General features: G+C 41.0%; 1 protein-coding gene across 1 annotated transcript in view; it reads right to left on the bottom strand.

Annotated features, from left to right (window-relative positions):
* Positions 1–18,661, bottom strand: part of LOC112570382 (protein trachealess-like) — a 61,913-nt gene extending 43,252 nt beyond the window's left edge. The window contains exon 1 of the mRNA XM_025248800.1: positions 18,135–18,661. Coding sequence (XP_025104585.1) covers positions 18,135–18,235 — 101 coding nt within the window. The 5' untranslated portion in view covers positions 18,236–18,661. The remainder of the gene's footprint in view (positions 1–18,134) is intronic.
* Positions 18,662–21,149: the final 2,488 nt, after the last annotated feature.

Raw genomic sequence — 21,149 nt, forward strand, 5'->3', positions numbered from 1 at the left:
AAAAACATTTTTGAAATATTTTTGGGTGAAATTTTGATGTGAGAATGACATGATAACAGGCATTTCATTTTTCTTTCATTGTAAACTTCCCTCTGTTGCTGCGCTATAAAGTTTATCCCATCATTTACAAATTTTCAATGTCTCCTTATCTCGCACCTCAAGTCCTAAAGAAAGAATTCAACTTTTGGTCTTATCAAAACCCATTGTTGACATCTGTGCACTCTAAGACAAAAGTCAGGAGATGAGTGCAGTGTCGGTGACTGGGATGGACAAGGTAGTACGTCTACCTTCAAGGGTTCTATTTATGGTTAGACACGATTTTAGTCCCTTTTTTCTCTTGGACACCAGGTAGCTTTTAAATATTTTTGGTAAACACGATCCAGGTGGAGTAATACATCTTGCTGACTCCGCGATGTTGATGAACTGTGTCGAGATTCTGGCTTTATGCATAGAAAAGTAGATTATTATCATCATCATCATCATCATTATTGTCACAGAGTAGTAGAAGAAGTATTGCAGTAAACATGTGTGCAGGTATAATTAGGTCAGCAGCAGTTGTCACCTTTTCTCAACAAATGGTGACCAGCGCATTTTACTTGTCAGCCACTCATGACGTAGCATCTGTGACATCATCAACGGGCCGTCATTGCCGTTGACAGAATTGACAGCGTCACGTGATTACAAGTCAGCATCCGTGTCCGCTGCTACTCTCTGGGAGGAAGGGGCGGGGGACAAACAACATAAGCATCATGGGCCGCAACTTTGTCGCGAAAACATTCGCCAACCTGTGATTTAATTACGAGTGAAGCGAACCGTGGAGCGAAAATTATGTTGGTGATGTCATTGCTTATGCGCTCGCATTTCTTATGATAGAAAATGACTAGAAAAGCTGGGGTGGGGTATTAGTGGGAAAGACAAAATTACTTGAGTAAAACTTGGAATGATTGCAGCATTTTACCTGACAAATATTTGAGCAGACTTTATTAAAAACAATAAAATATTTTTTAAATCGAAATTGACATCAGATGTCTTCCTAAACTGATTTAATTATTTTATTCAAAGATGGCCACAGAACTATTGAGAACGTGTTGGTCGGAGATGAACATTTTTAGTCGATTCCGTTGTCTTTAGTCGAAAAGATAAACTACTTTATAAACAAGAAGGTGTGGAGGGAGGGGGTGGGGAATGCCGAACATGCGAACGCCCCCCAGTACATTAAGAGACGTCTCTCACGTCTGTAATACTGATGTGGAAAAATGCTGCATGAGTTAAGTGGCGACGTCTGGTGACTGGGTAAAATGACAGGAGGCTGTCACTGGTATGCAAATCAAAGGGATGATGGCATTCGAGTTTGTAGGCGAGGGATTTAAGGGACGTGTAAGTTATGCGCGGAGGAACTCAGTACAAGCAGCATCCGCTCGCAGCGCCACCGCCACACAGAGGACAGAGAGCTGATGTAAAGTTCAGACAACTACATGTTAATAAACAATGTCTGTGTATAATATGTATGATAAGTATGTATGTAGATATTCATCACAATCACGAAAAGCACGGAGGTGTTCATGATGTTATAATTACTCTTGTTCACATTGTTCATCACCACGAAGTGTAGTGTTCTGTCTAATCACCGTCATTTCATTATTTTAAGATTTTTTTTCTGCCATCAAAGTAACTGATGTAGATATATTTTATGATGTTCCTCGCACTCATTCTCGTGTCAGTGATATCACCACGACGATGGTCATCCACATGACATTTACCATAACATTCTCAATGGTCATCCCCATGATGCTCACCATGGTTATCCCCAGAACATTTACTAACACATTCACTATCACCTCACTGTGAGCAAAGCATCACCAGCACATAAGTTTTCCTTCCGTAAAGGTTGATATGAATAATTTTTTCTTTCTTTTCTTTTTTTTTTTTTTGTTCAACGTCATCATTAATCTTCTACAAACTGGGAGTAAATCAGACTTGTAAGTCTGTTGCAAGTGACACACCTGAATGTTTGGCATTCAAAAGCAAGTGCAAACGCGCTCCATATTGCGGGTCACGTGTCACCCGTACCACGATCCGTCCACCCGGCCACAGATGCTCGACCTGTCGCTGTATCAGGACCCGTCATCTTACAATGATCCAGCAGCAGATGCTTTACACCCCAACTCCCTTTTTGTTTTACTGTCTTTAATTACTTTTACTAAGCCTAACTCTTTGAAAAAAAAAACTGAGTTGACTAAATTGTCTTTAAGGAAACATTTTTACCTTGAAAAGTGGGTTTAGATAGAAACATTATAAGACGGTGATTGAAAAAAAAAATGCCATAATTGTCTTTCTTTCCAAAACATTCTTTGTACCATTTGTAAAGGAGCAATAACAGATGGTAAAAGACAAACAAATACAACAAGTTTTTTTTAAAAAAAAAATAGTGTGTCAATCTGGAATATAAATGTTATCAATTAAACCTAATCGTAAGCTTCCTCGCTCTTGATTATGGACATCAGTTGTGTGTTTATCTCCTTTCTCTAGGGCAATGGGATGTGGATGTGGATAATGCTGATTTTTGATTTGGGTCTAAACAAACACACACACACACACACACACACACACACACACACACACACACACACACACACACACACACACACACACACACACACACACACACACAAACACACACACGGGACGACCACTCTCGACGCAGCAATTACCGCTTTGTCTGCCGTTGACAATGTTTGTCTTTTTTCAAATTGGAAATAGTCATCTGTATGCACGAGAAGTACTTGTGAGACCACAAAAGATTTCAGCTGCTTCACTTTCATGTGTTGTTCATAAAGGTTGACAAAACAAACTTCTTTTCTCTTTACGCCATCTCATGACAAGCGCAGAAGATGACTGACGGACCTCCCACTGCGCGTCCTGCTCCAAAGTTCTCTCCCCTTTCCCCCCTGCTCTCCTTGTTCAGCAGCAGGAGATGGAAAAGCAGGCAAAGAAGAACTCGCACAAGGAAGATAAGCGAAGTGATAAAGTTATCCAAGCCTGACTCCGCCTCACTGGTCTAGCATCGACCCATGGAGCCTGGGCTGTGTTGCGAGGGGCGTGCCCGTACGGCCAGGCAGTAGGTGGTGGCCAGACTTCATTAACATGGACCGCATCACCTCGCCAAAAGCCTGCTGCTGAATCCGCTGCTGTGCCTACCCAAGCCTCCGTATTATTGATTCCCGGGAACATCAGTTCCGTGAGGAAAGCCTTTTGTAGCTCACCGCCAGCCATCAAGCTCCTCCGCACGTTGTTTGCATCTTCACCTCACCAGCCTCCGAGGCCTTTACAGGCTTGTTGCGCAAGTCGGTGATTTGCAGGCATGCACGACATGGATTGAGAGATTATCGATGCAGAACGAACAGAGGCTGCACTGGTTTAATAGAGACCCAGTCACCCTCGTCCTGGCTGCAACGCGGATCCCACACGCCACTATATCATATACCCTGAAATAACGTCTAGGTATAAGGATTTGCAGGTAGACATAGCTCCGTGAGCCTTTTTTTTTCCCACATACTTTTACTTAAATAATACCTCATCGAACCGACTAACTTCTATAGTTCGACTATTATGTATATTTATGTAGATGGTTTGTACTCTCGTTTCATCATCCAGTAATACCTCCAAAAATCCACACCCCCATTCCCAGATATAACTATTTGCTGATTGCTGCTTAAAACCTGGAGGTAAAAGGTTAAATTCTTCCCGTAGCTGACACATTCAGTGAAGGGTGATGGGGGGTTGCATGCCACACACGCACGCACGGCACCTGTACTGTTTGCTCGGCAAAGTTTGCTCACAGCCTTTCGTCAAAACGAGCAGCTGGCGGCCGGCCGTGGTTTGCATGGAGTGGGACACACAGGTAGACAGGTAGACAGGGAGACACGCCAAAAAGCTCGCTTATTCATTCTGATGCACTCTGTCGGAGGTGGGATGCCAGAGTGAATGCTTCGGAGTGTGAAGCCGGCGAACTCTCAACTGTCTTTTTCGGATGGTTCAGTCTGCTGAAAATAAATGAATCGCTTCACGAGAACCATGACACTATCGGGTTTTTGCGATAAATCAGGGTCCACAGAAATTACCGCTGTTATTAAAGTTGTTATTGTTTAGATGACCAGTAGAACTGTTGGCGGTCAAATGGTTTTATAATTCAAATTAGTTATAACTACCAGTTACAGATACCAGATGCTAGAAGAGTTTTGTGACGCATCAGGTGTGTATATGTGATTTTTTACCGAGAAACTTTCTTTCTCACTTATTTTGCTTTGTGATGTTTTTCGAGATGTCAGCTAACCGTCTCGTTACCACTGTCCCAAACATGGTCAAATGTTTATCCATATTTGTCCGCTTAAAAAAAAAGTTTTTACTCAAGCCATCGAATATGTAGGTATGTTTGGCAAAATCTTATGTAACCGGTAAGTAGCTTTGCCTAATATTCGATGCGTGTCCTGGAACACAAAAACTATAGGCATGATGTTTACTGCACAGCTTTTATATACACGTAATTTATTGTGTAAGACAAATGATGAAATACTTAAATACATAATTCAAAAGTTCTAACGAACCTGTCATGTATACAAATGGATTTATAGACACTTTCAGCTTCCAAGCACTCGAGACAATTTAAACAGAGCTTGCCATTAACATACAAAGATCTGACTCCAGTGTCATGACGACTTCAAATGTCGACCTCACAACACAATCTTCCCCACTTCTCCCCCTCCCTGACATCCTCGAAGTATGGGTATTCGCTAAAGACAGCTGTTCACAACAATTCTAATGTCACTTCTACCCGCGGAGGTTCAAATAATACATCTGTGCTGCTCTGCTCCCATCTTGGTACAGAAGGAACAGGGGCATCAACTCTAAACGCTTAGAAAAAAAAAGTTGGTTATTTGCCCCTGCGCGATAGGCACGTGTTAATACCGGAGTCAATACGGACTTTCACGTCTCCTGGCGGTTAAGGGCGGCTCAAAGGCACCGCCAGGTGGGAGGGAGCGGGACGTGAGCAGGCAGCGAAAGTGTTGCTGACACCTGAGTAAAAGGTCCCACAATGAACACATCTCGATTTTTCTTTTTCTTTGCTTTGTCAGAAGGTTAGGAGGTGGTGCACTTAATTCCTCGTAGTTTGTAAGGCGTTTGCTGTGTAATCTTGTCAATACGAGAACTACTTCTCGTGAGCTACCTGGCGAGGGATGAGATGGGAGGGAAGAAGATTTTTGTGTGTGTGTGTGTGTGTGCCCCCAGGGTAGATTCAGCATATCCACCAGGGGACAGTGAGTATGCATGAAAGGGTAAATCATCTAATCAGTAAATACCCCCAGGATAAGTCTGTATGGCCCCGGGGTACAGTTAGTGTGGCTGAAGGTAGAGTATGTCCCCCAGTTGTAGTCAGTATGGCTTCAGTGTGTATATAGCTAGTGTAATGAGTTGTAGAAGCTCTCGTGTTGTTTTGTGTACGAATGGTGTCTTGTTTGTGTGCGTCATTTTGTGCTTCTTGTGTGCGTCATTTTGTTCTACGTCATTTGAAGCAGAAAAAGACGTCATGTTTAAGAAAAGCAATTTCTTTCTAATGGCCGAGTGAGCGGGAAAACGACGGTCTCCATCCGCCATCTTCTTTTTAACTCTCTCAATGACATTCCTCTGATCTTGTGCCTTTTGGATTCGATTCACCTGCCAATCTCTTCATCCTCATCGTCATCTGAGTGGGATCGTCGAGCGTTGTGTGTGGGTGTGATACTCGTGCGTATGCAAGGTAAGTGTACGTTGGTCTTATTACAGCTGGCATGGTCCTTGGGTGCCTTGCCGTGATATACCCTTAGTTGCTGGCTCATCCTCCCACCCCGGGTGATGTTAGCTTACTTCCCAGGGTACAATAAGTAAGTCACCCAAGAAACAGTTAGTTTGTCTACCAGGGTGGGTCAGTATATCCCAGGATACATTGAGTATGGCTTCCCAAAGACACAGTCAATATGACCCCCTCCTAGACTACAGTCAGTATGGCTCGTCAGCCAGCGGCGGGTTGTTTTTCTTGTTTATTTGTAGCCCAACTCAAAATTCATGACAGTGTGAGGGACAAATCACTTATATACATATTAACATGTGCATAGGTATGTCAGGATTGTCAGGCAGGTATGCCAACACCCGCGCGTTCCACCATTACAAGCCGCACCTTATATATACGGCGTCTAATAATATCACAAATAAGTTAATACTATTGCCGCATTACCTGCTATCATGTTTTGTGGAGAGTGTTTGAGACACTCAGTATCAGGTTTAAGTTCAATTATTTCTTTAGAAGAAGACTGGCGTCTCTGACAGCAGCGATTACCTCGTAAAAGAGCTGACATTTCTTAATTATTAGATTATTTTAAGGGATTTATTTTAAACAGCAACTCACGGCATGGCTTGTATTTACTGTGCAGAAAGCAGGCGCGAGGAAGAGAAAGAGAGAGAACAAGTAGAAACTAGAAAAGAAGAAAAAAGATTGCGCATTAGATCACGGACGGTTAACAAGCCAACGTTTGAACGCTGCAGATTTGTGACCGTGATTTTCTTATTTTTCAGGCGAGGAAAGATGTAAGACAGAAATAAAACCGACTCAGGCGTAACCCACCTGCACATTCTCGAGTAAACCAAGCGTTGATCGAATGATATGTACACTCAAATGATTCCGCTTTACGTCTCAACACATGCACATTAGCGACATTTATCGTGCTATTGTATCAACTTTATTCATCTTTGACCTGATCTTTCAACGACAGGCCATTGAGCTACTTTCTGGATGCGGTCCCTATCAGAGGATCAGAAAATTCTGTTAAATAGCAGATGTAAATTCGGATTTTTTTTCTTTATTTTTTAATTTTTTTTTTTTTTGTGTTGAAAAAAGGGTCTCATTTGGCAAATTTCAGTGGGCAAAGAACAGATTTAACCTGCAGCGTTAGGTACTGGAGAGGAAAAGAAACCCAGTCCATGCAGACTCGTGGCCCAAGCCGTCCCCAAACACCAGCGAGATGGGCTCTAAGCCCCCTTTGGAGGACTAGGGGCTGTCGGGAACGCACAGACTGCCTCGGACAACATGGCTGCCGTGCGCGGAATGACCGTCATGTTTGTCGAAATGCGCGCACGCAAATATTGGCGGGCGCTGTTTTGAAGGAAGATTTCGGTAAGTCTTGAGCAAATTGCAGGCGCGGGTTGATGATGTTTGTCGCTCATTTCGCTGGTCCCTTAGTCGTCTCCTGGCGACACTGGAATGTACCCGGCAGTTAGGGGTCAGGGGCGTGAGTAATTGCAGCTGTACAGTGTTCCCTCGCTACTTCGCGGTTCATCTATCGCGGATTCACTACTTCGCGGTTTTTTTTTAAGTGAAGTATCGATCGATATTTCCTCGCTGGGAATGATCGTTCTACAAAATACCATAGATACTTCAACAGGAAAAAGACGAAAAATGTAGCTGTATTAGTATTTCTATTAAAATACCATGGTTATTTTGTAGATAGAAAGAAAGAAAAAATTGTGTATAAGAAATCCATTGCTCTGCGTAAGCGACGAGCCATGATTGTTATCTCCCATCTCGCAGCCAGTTTGCATCCGTTTTTTGGGTTTCTCTGAGTAAAGTTATAATTTTTTTTACACTAATTTGTTATTGTGCTGTATTAATACCATGATTAATATATTACTGTACACTCACATGATATTGTTTTACATGTATATATTATTATTGCATGTATGTCCCTATTTCGCGGAAATTCGTTTATCGCGGCTGATCATAGCACCTATCCCCCGCGATAAACGAGGGAACACTGTACATCACTTCTACAACGATACCGAGCAGATGAAACTGAGCAATTTTACTTCTACATCATCTTCACACCAAGGAACTGAAACTCCTTGGTACCGAGGCCAGAGAAGTGAACGTTCTCAGTCTCCTGCCAGTCAGCCTAGCCAATGGCTGTCATGCCAGCTTACTTATTTTATTTTAGAGAGGATTAATAAAACAACAATCAAGCTAAAACAAAACACAAGTTTAAAAAAATGCCTTTTATAAATAAAACGACTCCAGATGTGGACTAAATAAGTAGATGGATTTTTTTCTCAATTATCTTGCTGTTTTGCATCTCACTGTTAGAAAAAGAAATGTCACTGACAGATTGAGGCAGTTAATATGAGATATCTAGATCAGCACAAGAAAAATCCACAGCATTTAAAAGCACCTTAGGCACAGGGAATCAAAGCACGCAGGCAAAGTATGTGTCAAAACATCTCGCGGCAAGGACAGGTGAGACCTTGCACTCAAATGACGAGCAAGAGAGGAAGAAGATTTCCACTTACTTCACTAATCAGCCATTTGTCCATTTCAAGGTTTGAAAAGCATGAAGATGTACACATTCAACGCGGCGTGTACACTTAAATAGTAAGCATTTATAATGCAGGTATACAGGGATTACTACCATAAAACTCAAGAAAAGTGAATTCAAAGCTGCATAACTTAAGGTGTGATACAGTAATAAAGCATCGGAACAGCGGTGTTGATGGGATATGTCAACGCCCTCTTTAGGTAGAGAGAGAGAGGGAGGGAGACGACTCGGGCTGGGCTAAGCTCCCAGAATAGTTAGTAAGAAAAGGAAAGAACTAAAATAATTATCAAAGATAATTTACACTCATGCAAGCATATTTTTGTAAGGCTAGAGTGATGTTAGGTGACTGTGGTGGTGGCGATAATTAGATGAAAGTGATGTGACGTAACTAGACGCCAAACATTTATTACTTCACGAGCTACGCGCGCGTGTCTTGAACGACATGAAAGTCTGGTGAGTAGGCTTGGAGGAGGATCTCGAGGGAAAAAAAAAGAAAAAAGAAAAAAATGGTTGCCATAGTAGTGGGACTTCTAGTCGATGACGATCATTTCTTTCAAACGCCAAATATAAACAGGATGCTGGAATCGTTTCTAAAGTTCCTATAATTAAATTATTATTAAAGTGTTAAAGGATGATTTACTAAATGTTTATAGCATGGACCAGTGCAGTACTCGCAGTGGGCATGAAGGAACATTACTTCTCTAACGGACTTCTTGGAATTTTGTACGCACTTTGATTATCGCGTAATCATAACAAACTAATTTTTACTTACTCAGATGAATATCTTAAAATCTCTGATTGAATATTATAAATTTTTATGGTTAACATTAACATTTCGAGTTCAACAGCATGACGTAACAAAGAAAACGAGTTAATTTTCTTAATTTGTACTAAAACTATAAACTATTTTATTGTCTTAATTTCTGTGAGCTAAAGCTATAAACTAGTGTAGAAATATTTCAGATGTAGTAAGTCACCGACTGTTCATTTTGCACCCATAATGTTTCTATTTTTTAAAAAACCGACTAAACAAACACATAAACGGGCTTATACAACGTTTAAGTTGTATACACATGTATCTTGTATTTTACACCTGGAAACAAAATCGTGCGTGCACATGTAAGAACTTACGGACACGTCTGCTTGCAAAATAATATCTATTCTTTGTTTTTTCTTTGAAGTAGGTTGATTAAGAGGTGTTTTTCATCAAACGACGACAGCGCCTTAAAAGCCGTCACTTCTGAATTTTTTTTTTTAAAGTAGTGTAGCTTGGAATGCGTTGTACAGCGTCACTCATCACTTGCTTTTCTGGCAATACTAATTAGTCATTTATTTTTTAGTTCTGTGCACCTCTAGTGGTGAGACTGTTCGCTCAGGTGAAACTTTACTGCTATGATAAGTCCAGTCTCCCATTTGTTTATTAAAAATAAAATTAATCAAAGGTGGAGGTAAAGGTGGCAAGTCGCATTAAACACAGACACGAAACAAAAAATAAGCAAGTAAACAAACAAATCCCTGTATAACACTGTGCGAAGTACTAGAAACATCTGTGTTACCATTATTTCTTCTTTGTTTATCCCAAATAACTAAGAGAAATACATTTTGACTTTAGATAAAAGTTGCACATGTTTTTAAAGCTTCAAACTGTTCTAAAGAATTAAATTTAGAACAATACTTCTTTCAATAATCGCTCCTATACCATTTAACGTATTACATAATTGCATACTAAAAATATTTTGAGGAGTCTGACCAGCAGTTTTATCTTATTTAAACGTTTTACAAATTATTTCGTGCACGCATTGTGTTTCTAAATGATTACCTAAATAGATTTAAGGCATACAAGTGTTAAAAATTAGAAATGTGTTGTTCAACTTGCCTCTGATACACAGATAACATAAATAATTAATAATTCTTAACTACACAGTCAGGTAATACACGTCCTGCAAACTGTTCAGATAATTTATGGCATGTCAGTAGTGGCGCTGGCATGTGTTTTACACACATATATATCTATGGGAGGATTTATGTGTGTATGTGTGTTTATGTGTGCGTGTGCGTGTCTCGTATAAGATCGTTTGAATGTGCACTGCGTGTGTTTCTTCCATTTTACCCAACGAGAGCTTGACATTATTTTTTGGCCAATATCAGTAAGCGGAAAATATCAAATTTAAACGTAAGGAGAAAATATTACCTTTGAAAAGTTTTGTGTGTGAAGCGACGCTTACAAATCTTAAAGTAAAGCACAAATATTTTACTGCTGAGTAATTTTTATTTCTTCTGATGCCCTTTTATCTTGTTTTTCTTCCCTAGTATCACCATTTCTTTCCCCTGTTCTGGTCAACGGTTTTTGTTAAAACCTATGGAATTGCTTTCTTGAGTTAATTGCATAAATTTTAAGAGATTTGTTCTAGCATAATTACAACATTAATTATCGTCGCTTGGTGTCCAGTTGTATATCCCCCAAGAAATTTATTGCCCTCCAGTCGCCTCCTTTGCTACTACATACAGACATTACATTACACTTAGTGATGACATTGTTTAATTGCGACATTGCTTGGTGTCCGACACGTGCCTTCTATTTAGGTCACATTATTTACGCAGTTTCTTCATTTTACTTTGTAATTTGTGTGATATTTTCCTGAATCCCTCCTTCACACGCTAATTATTTTACCATTATCGTCAACTCCGTTTTAGAAGTCTTCATCTTCATCACCTGACAATGTGCCAGCACAGTGGGCCATGCCCTCTAAAAGCTTTCGGTTTTGCTGTTGAAAATGTCTGAGAGTTCGTCGCTTTTAGAATTTGGAAATATCATGGAATCATGTAAGAACATTTAGACAAATCCGCTGAGTGTGACTTGGAACGAAAGTAAGAATAACGGACAAAAAACATTCTGTACCTGGGTCAGACCCCGATGGTCACCTTTGGACCAGCAGGTTGAGAAAGAGGCGAGGGAAAATGAATACAAGAGTTCACTCAGGTGGTCAGCTTTCTGCTGTCCAGCTTGGGCAGAGGTCAGATGAACTCACGCTCTTTGTACAAACTGGACATTTCAATGGCAACGACGTGTAAACGGATTTTCAATCTGTGGTGAAGTCTGACAAAGACCCTTACCACGACCATCTTCAGCGGGTGACCATTTTCAAAGCATACATGTTATGGTCATCTTTAGAACGTATTCGTTATAACCAACAGAATGTACATATTATCATTAGTGTTAGAACCCACGTGACCTTAGCGCCTGAAGAAGGCGCGCGAGGATCACCTGGGGGAAAGTTTGCGTGACACCCACCACGTCCCCCACGTCCTGGGAGAGAGTGACTGGCGACAGGAGGCTCGGCCGGCCACAGAACCGCCCGTCTGTCTAGGCCGGTGACGGAGGATCCCTAGCCCTTGCCGACCGCCTCAAGTAAACAAGTTTCTGGCCGGCATCAGCAGCTTCATTTCCATGTCTTTGTTGCTGGATTTGCCATCGACTTTAGCTCGGCGCGTGCTAAAAAGGCGGGTCTGCGACCCACTCCCTGCAACAGGGGCTGTCGCTGGGTGCACTAACACCTGTAGACAATGCAGACCACGTAGCACTTGATGGTCACAGGAATGCAACAAGACCTCACGTGCCTATGTTAAGAGGTCTGTAGCCGGAGCTTTGCCCTTACACCGAAAAGGTTCTTCCTTGTCCTTTTCTTCTTCTTTTTTTGTCTGCATTTTCCCAGGAATTTGTGTCTGCTTAAATAACACGTTGCTGCTTACATTATTATATTTAAAATTCTCTCAACTTCTCATTTAATTTAAACACAGTTTCTACCACGACACCGAGCCTAATCCAACATTTTGGAAAGCATACGTAAGCTGTCAGAATACAGAAGTCTACAGGAAATGTTAATTTTTACCTCAAAAAGTCTTAAAAGATGAATTGTTGATTTAAAATAGTTCCTTGAGGATTTATTTCGAGTTCAGAAGCTAGTAATGCTGGTAAGGTCGGTTGTATAGTTATTCCAGACGGCACTTCTGGTTGTATTTATTTAGCCTCTCCCACTAGGAGTACTCAGTTATTTTAACATTCAGGATTAGAGGAGCGCAGCAGTAAAATACCGATAGAAGTGATGCACAAGACCGAGGGCTTGCCGCCGACACGTCGTGAAAGTTTTACAGAGCCAACATGAATACCGACCTCCACCTGCGACATCATGCCCTTCCTGTCTTCATTGCTGGAGAGGGCTCGTCAAAACGGTTACATTTTATTTTAACAGACTGGGAACGTTGGCGGTTGCCACGCCTGCATGGAGTCCCGGAAAACAGACATTCCCATGTCAAGGTCTCGTAGTTTATGATTGTTATTTAGGATTTCATGCAGCCGCCAACGGAGACCGAGGTACAAGTGCAGAGCAACAAGATGGTCAAAGGTCTATGTTTTGCTACAGGACCGCAGAGAGTAATTCTCACGCCTCACAGTTCAGAAATTTTGAAAGAATACTGGATAACATAATATTAAAAAAAAAGAAAGAGAGAGAGATGGGGGGGGGGATGGTGTTCTGCAAACTGTAGACACCTGTAAGAAGTTATGGTGATGTAAGCTGACAGTTTTTAGTCACCTCTAGTCTTGGCAATGGGAAGAAATAGGAAAACGTGTATATGCCATGGAGCATAAACTTGCAGAACTTTGTTTAAATTCAGACAGGAAATGCATGTACCTTCAATTCAGGACAAGTAGTCCCAGCAGCCACTGCTTTCTGGAATTGTTTTTCATTTGCATCAGGTTAACTTCGGCTGCGTTTGGAGGTGGTAATACTTTGGTCCTCAAGTCTTGTTCCCAGCAAATGTTTAGACGGATGATAAGTTGAAGTTCTCACGCCATGTTCACTGGGACTATTATTTTAATTTATTTACTTTTTTATAAGGGGAAACGAGTTATTCATTACACGCCATCTGCGACGGACACAGTGTTGTCGCCATGACCTGGGTGTGAGAGAGATTGTCTGAGATTGTTTGGTCTCCCTTACTGACAGACTTCACCCTTATATTGGTCACACATAATCACGCTACCGAAGGAGCATACTCTCACCTTAAGACAAGTGGGAGACATGAACAGAATACGAAGGACAGGGCTCATCATAATTAAACACAAAACACTAAACAGATTCGATCGTCAAATGTCATTTACACTACTACTAATAACAAAAATAAATGATAATCACAATATATCATAGTTATTCTAATTTCATAGACGGCTAAATAAATTTCTGAAGACAAAATACAAAATATAAAAAGCTGTTGTAAATAAGAGCAATGCAGTCAGTGTGTGTGTCTGTGTGCATGTATAACTAACTGATTAAACAATCGCAGTAATGTTGACACAAAATTATTTGTACACTCGCTTGTCTTTAAAGCGGCGTAAGTACACCGTACATTGTTTCTTTCGCTCTCTCGCTCATTAGCTCACACTTTATTCTGGAGGGTGAAGAGGGTTTAATTAATGCCACGTTTCCTTATCGTTAGCCTTTTCCAAAAAAAATTTTTTCTTTGCTATTAGTATGCAGAAATATCCGTCTGCCTCTCAAGCGTCACCTTGACGCAAGCCAACAACCGCCGGATTGCTGGAGACTTGTACTCCAGGTGATGTAAGCTCACAGGTAAATGCACTGTTGTCACTATGCTTTCTTCAAGGCGTACAGTATTTATGTATTTATTTATTTGAAGTTTAGAAATCTTTAATAAGGACAATGGCGACTCTTGATGCAAAGTTAAGTAGCAGAGGGCGACATAGGTAGCAATGTAAGTGCCTGCAGGCAAGATGGACGATAGGTACCACCTGTCAGGTAAGGACCTCACTGTCTTACTGAGTATCCGAGACACTAGTAGGGTAGACTACGGGACAGTGAACCAAGTAATTAATTTAAAAGTAAAAGGTAAGTGAGTATAAACTAAATATAAATCACTGAGTTTCTGAAAATACTTCCGCTTAAAAAAAACAAACAAAAAAAAAACAAAAAAAAAAACAACGCTTGAGATGATTTATAGAGTTACGATTCGTTAACAATTGAATTGTGAAGTTTATTTCCTGAGGATATATTGTGTTAATTTCTGTAATGATGATTTACATAAGAGGAATGAAATAATTTTCCTGAAATACGATGATTTCTTTTACCGTTTTTTTCAGCAAGTTTGTTCTCATCCAGAATTTAATTCCTAACAATGAGTACGATGTATTTTACAGGCCGTTTATCTACACTACCTACCCGCGCACATATAATTATACACACACACGCACGCACACACACACATCCGTCTGGTTGTGTACACTTGTATGTAAAGCTTATTCCCAGCTTGGAGGGCGTGCGGGTCAACACCTGACATGAGCAAAATGAAGTTATTGTGTTAAGGGCCTCGCCGACCCTCCGCAGCAGTGTTATAACCGCGCGCGGGGTCGTCATGGTGAGATGCAAATGAAGAGTGGAGCAGGCAGTGTTTACAGACGGGTGTGTTCACTAATCTTCACACTCCGTCACTCCATGTCTCTGGTCAGCAGGTGGCGGTAAGTGATGGGGCACGGGGCACGGCCGCCGTCACAATGCAGGCGGCGCTGACGGTGCTGCCCTCTAGCGGTTGATGGAGGGGTGTGGGGGTGGGGGTGGGGGAGGGTTGCGGGTTGTCGCCGACTACCCCCCCCCCTACATTTTTCCTCCCGTCTTTCATGTCTACCTGTTCGCCCAGGTGTGGTAATTAATTCTTACCTTTGCCACTGCTGCGCATCGGATTGCCACCGGGAGTGCTTACATGGGACGGACAGACAGACAGACAGACAGACAGACAGACAGACAGACAGACAGGTAGGTAGGTAGGTAGGTAGGTTACCGACTTATGACGGTTCGACATCCCGATGGTGAGAAAGTGATTCGTAGTCAGCAGAATCTTCGAATTTAAATATGTGTGTACAATATTTGATAAATTATTTGAGATATTTAACATTTTCTTTCAACTCTCCCTTAACTAATCCGCACTTGTACAGCAGAGGAGGACATTGCGGCACTTTGATACAACAGCGACAGGTGTGGGAAATACTCTGTTCAGAGCCATAACAAAACAGAAACTGTGTTCCAAGAAACACGGTGCTGGACTGTAAAATGTCCAAACAATAGACAACGACTTCGCATCTTTTCATATAACCTTCGTATCATCATCATAACATGTGCAGGAACAATAATAGTTGAGAGTTTCCTCAATCTTATCGGCATCGTGTCTGCCAGTGAAGCTTTCCCTTTATGTAAGAAGGAGAGAGAGAGAGAGAAAAAGGCAGAAACATCATATAGCAAAAGTTTATCCTTTGATTACATGTATTTGTCTGCTGTGATTTATTTGATTACATTCGCATATAAGCTGTAAAGGGCTTTAAATGGCTAAAAGAAAGAAAGAACGAGTGATACAGAAAATTAGTTTTCGATATATTAACTGTTGTAAACCGACCAGTGAATGAGTGTATGTGTGTATGTGTGTGTGAGGGGGGAAGGTAGGTGTGTCACTGGGTGTATGTGTGTGTGTATATGTGGGGAAAGTAGGTGTAACTGGGTGTATGGGTGTGTGGCTGTGAGTGAGCGATCTTGTATATAGATAGGAATATAAGTATTTTTCTGGGATGGGGTTACCTTTCGAATGCACTGGTGTCAATAGTTGACTCATTGATGCATGCTTTTCCCACAGAGGGATGGGTTCTATCGGTCTTCGAAAAAGATTTGTAGCCTATTATATGCTAATGTTCCTGTAGAACTTCCTGGTCAATGAGATCACCTGATGCAATTGATAACTCAAAAATGCATCCCAGTGTATCTAAGACTGAACGAGGGTAAATATTTGCCTTCAAGGCTGTAGAAAACAATTTTTTCAAAGTTTGTGTGTGTGAGAGAGAGAGAGAGAGAGAGAGAGAAAAGAGAGAGATATTACTAGAAGCACAAATAGCATCATGCGATCTCATTTCAGGACAGTTTTATAGGAGGATATGAGACTGTCCCATGTCATATTCAGGCAATGAGACATCCTTATATGGCCAACCCCTCCAGTAATTATCAATTTTAAGATTTACACAAATATTGTTTCGGACATTTTTCCTTGTCAACCATTTTAGTTGCAGGTTTTTGCAGCAAAATATAATAACTCCTTCCATATATGTGTTTGTGTATATACAACAAAAACAGTTGTAATTTCTTGTTTTTGTCAGTTAATCTGTGAAACACACAAAAGAAAGTATGATTCACATATGAAATAAAATTTTTCAAACGTATTTATTTATATGTGCATGTGTGTGTGTGTGTGTGTGTGACATGTGTTATATGCTCATATATACTACACTACAAAGACTTTTTAAACTACATATGTGCATTGCAATGACGATCAAGCCAAACTTTTCGGAGAACGTCAAGGCTGGGGTCTGATTAATATTTGTTAAAAATGATGTTAAGAAATAACTTTTTTTCTCTTTTTTAAAAATTTAAATACATCAGACCACGCGAGTACAAAAATCTGTACAAACAGACATGAACATAGCTGGGCAAACATTACGTTTGATAAGCAGAGCTATATCTTGCACACACAAACACACACACAAACACACACGTGTCATTCACACACACACACAATTTAAACGCTTTTTTCGCTATCTACAACAATGTAATATATTACAACTCCTTGAGTGACTTTTCACTTAAAAGCAACAGTCTGTACTAAGATGAGTTTAGGCAAACTTTTCTTTCTCGACTGTTTCGGGTGTCTTGCACGGAGGCAGGAAACATCAAGTCCTTCTTTGACAAGGGAATGTCACTTGAGAACATCTAGTCATCAAGTCTAATCCCTCTGTCCATTTAAATATAAGACCATAGTGGCCTTGTGTGTGTGTGTTCGCGTGTCTGAATGTATCTGTCGGTTAAAGAGCATTATAATTTGGATGGATAGATGGATGGATGTGGCGGGTGTATAATGTGCGTGTCTGTTAATGTTTGGATTTGTATGTCTTTGTGTTTGCGTGCTTGAGCGCGTTCGAGGGGCTTTGTGTGTTTGATCACTTACCTGCATTTGTGGAATATGCATGCGTGAGTGAATGTAAGAAACATATTAACGGCCGAAGTATACATATGTGTGTGTTTGTGTTTGTTTGTATATGTTGTTTGTTTGTATGCATTTATATAAAAAAGAGAAATAGAGTTTAAACACCAATGACTTACAATGTGCGTATGAGATTATTTAACGTGTTTTGTATTTTTTGTTGATTCTTATGTACATATATTAACATCACGTATACCGTTTCAGAGTATATTATGTTTTTCTTTATATGCATTTTTTATGAAGGAAGAAATATTCTTCAGTCATGTTACTATACAGGAAAAATCGTGTAACTTGATGAGTTCATTAATGTCAAAATATTTAAAGTAAATTTTTGTTAGCAAATGGATTCTACATATCTTTAGAAAGAAAACTCTTTAAAGGCTAATGTTTTCCACCATATCAATGAAAAAAAATTAATGAAAGAACGAATGAAGGAATGTAAGAGTATAAAAATAAATGTTGCAGCCGTTCTCGTATATAGTTTCCCTTAACGAAGATATGTAAATTGTATAAAATACTTCAAAATATTTCTTTCCCTTAGAATGTATAAAAACACATAACCCCGCCGTGATATGAGAAATACAAACAAGAAGACAATACAAAAGAAATGACTGTTATTTTGTTTTGCTACTATAAAAATATTCTTACCTGTTGACATCAAAGAAAGGTGCACCCATGCCAAAGGTGGGTGCCTGGATCGGCTGCCGCAGCAAATCCCAGTGAAAGTACTGCTGTTCGTTCATCATCATTCACGGTTTCAAACACCGAACTTAATCACACATAAAAAAATGATGATTAAACCTTTTTTAAACAAACGGAAAAAGTACGAGGAAAAGGGGATTAAGGTCAAAGTTCACTTCTTCATATTTCTGTCCTGGAAACAAGTTCGATTTCTCGCCATCCAGTTTGTCTTGTCTTCCAACCCCCACTAACCCCAACTTGTAGCTAACCCGCTCTGTTAGCGCTAACAAGGGACGAAACCCTCAGCACTCCAAGCTAATGATCGCTGCTCTCCCCTTCGCACGCTTATTTACTCTTGTCGGCTATCAGCAAATATGAAGAATAACTTTGACACAAGCCCGCTCGGTCCGCGCGCAGGGGGAGCTGGAGCGCGGTGAACACACAATGAAAGGACCCTTCAAGCCGTCCCTCGTTTTTCACCAAATTGCCGTCTGCTTTCCCTCCCGACGCCCTCCGGCAGTGAGATTTCCAAAGTCCTGGGAGCGGGCACGCGCGACTAGCTGGCCTCGCGCGCGCTTCATTTACATGTCGGCGGGCCAAAGCCAACCGCCACTGGCTACAGGGTTGCGAGGGAGGAGGTGGGAGGATTGTGAAGGGGATGAGGGTGTGGGGGAGGTCAGTCATATGTTTGGTTGAGCGGAGAGGTCAACCACTTGTAAAACAGCTTTGATTAATCATTTTGAGCGCCGTGATTACGACTGGCTCGCCGTCTGCTTGTTGTCGCGGAGGTTGGTGGGGGAAGGGGTTTCGTAGGTTTCAGACCTCACTGTGTGAATCCTTCGGCTTTGTGGGTGGATGGCTGGGAGGTTGACGGGAGCCGGCAAGGCGTGTAAGTGATGGGGGGAGGGTTGGGGGCGAGGAGAATGTTTGTTATGTTTGAATAACCTATTCGTCGAGTTTTTGATGGCTCGTTTTGAATAAACTTGGAATAAAGAAATAACTGTATATTAAAAGTGCTAAAAACTGGAAAAATTGGCCTTTAAACTGTCATTCCCCCTTTTTTAAAGTTGATGCAGGGAGAAAATATAAAAACATTCGAACAAAGTTTGAGAAATAAATCTGCATAAATTGCTAATATATGTCTGGAAGATGCATATGTTTATTTTACTAGCAATATTTAAAATAAGATTTACAATAAAATGAGCTTGGTGTTGGCTGTTAATTTTTTAGTTTGAGCTTGCTCACTGCAAACTGCACAAGTCAAACTTGAAGGGAATAAAACTTTGCCACTGAATATTTCCGATAATAAAAATGAAGTCTGAGGGAAATCTCGCGAGATCACGACTCTCTAGAGGTCAGCATGACACTTCATCACCTCTCCACCCGACGCCCCCAAAAAACATACTCCTTGATTTAAATGGCTTAATTAATAAGCTGAATTTTGAATCAGCTTCCTAAGCACAATCAGAAGAAATAATTTGTGCTCAAGAGAGCGCCGGTTAATTAATAAGCTTTAGCTAAGATCGTCATCTTAACGCCCGGCTTACCACGACTGGACCCTCCAGCGACTGGGCTGCCATGGCAACTGAAACTAGTCTTTTCCATCGTCTTGCGCATTTGGGTGTGGAGACAGACACCCTGTGTGGTCAGAGGCCGCCACCCAGTTGTGTGCGATGACGTCAGTCGACGGAAGCAAGTCAGACCTCGCGGTCAGAGAGTTCAAAGGTTACAAATTGTCCGGCGGCACCGGAAGAGGTGTGGTCTGTGGGTATAGAGAGCACGTGCTCAGCATTTGTTGTTGTTTTTTGGGGGGTTATTCAAATTTCGTGGAAGGCAGAACCGATTGACGTGCAGCTTACAGGTCTTAGGCTTTTTATAGTATTTAAATAAATAATAGAATGGACGCTATTTGAGAGACAGCCACCGTCTAGTCATGCACACCCTACAGGGATGCTTATACGGTACTCACTTAGTGCTGATAAATATCTCTCAGTGAGGTGTTAATGCTGACACTTTATCTGTTACTATCTGACTATCTTCTGTGAGGACGGTGACCATGTCTTCTTCTTGTCTGGGAAAGACTGCGTCCTCACAGCCGATAATCTGTCCTCGCAAAACTGTGCACTAATAAACTCTGCCCCATTCACAGTCCTTGTTTTAGGGGCAGATACAGAAATAAGTTTCTCTGATTTTTTAAAGTGCAAACCATTGCCAAAGAATAGAGTCCAGGCAGGACTGAGATGACGCGAAGGCTCTGTTTTAAAATGCTATTAATTTGAGGAAGATGAATGGACACAGACATTTATGATAATCCTTCAAGGTATAAGGTCTTAAAACTTTAAAGCAGACGATATAAAGAGGACAAACCATCCACTGCCCAGATGGTATCTGCACGATGCCCGAAGGTGAGGAGACAGAGGTGAGCAGGTAGCACGCGCATCATGGCTCATGTCTGATAGTAGCAATACAACAGGGAGGCTACTAACACAGCAAGTAAAGTCGTCAAACTTTAAAAACGTAAAACACATTATGGAGGTCATTACTGTTAAATATCAGATGACAGATAATTTTTTTTTTTTTACTAAAATATACATGCAGTTTGCACTAGCAACGCACATTTCTTTTCGTCTGAAGGTGGTTCACAAAGTCTGGGATGTAGAAGATGGAGTTAAGTCTTAACCTTCCACTACTTTTACCTTTCCTTAAAACATCAGGTGACCTGGTATACACATGGTGTTTCACCGCTTGCTGGCCCAAAAGGACATCTCACCCTAAATTTTAGTTCACATTCGAGTACCCGTGCCCGCGTGTATGAAGGTTCTTTAAAAAAAAAAAAACCTCATTGAGCATTTCGGCATTTATTGGAGAAAAAAAGAAGAACAACGATAAATCTGCCACCTTGCGATCTCTAGATTATTTTAATACCTTTATAAGTCTCTGGCTAGAGGGCTCCTACTATCCAACTCTTTCTTCATATTTGTC

The sequence above is a fragment of the Pomacea canaliculata genome, linkage group LG8 (assembly GCF_003073045.1).
Source record: "Pomacea canaliculata isolate SZHN2017 linkage group LG8, ASM307304v1, whole genome shotgun sequence".
In the NCBI taxonomy this organism is placed as follows: domain Eukaryota; kingdom Metazoa; phylum Mollusca; class Gastropoda; order Architaenioglossa; family Ampullariidae; genus Pomacea; species Pomacea canaliculata.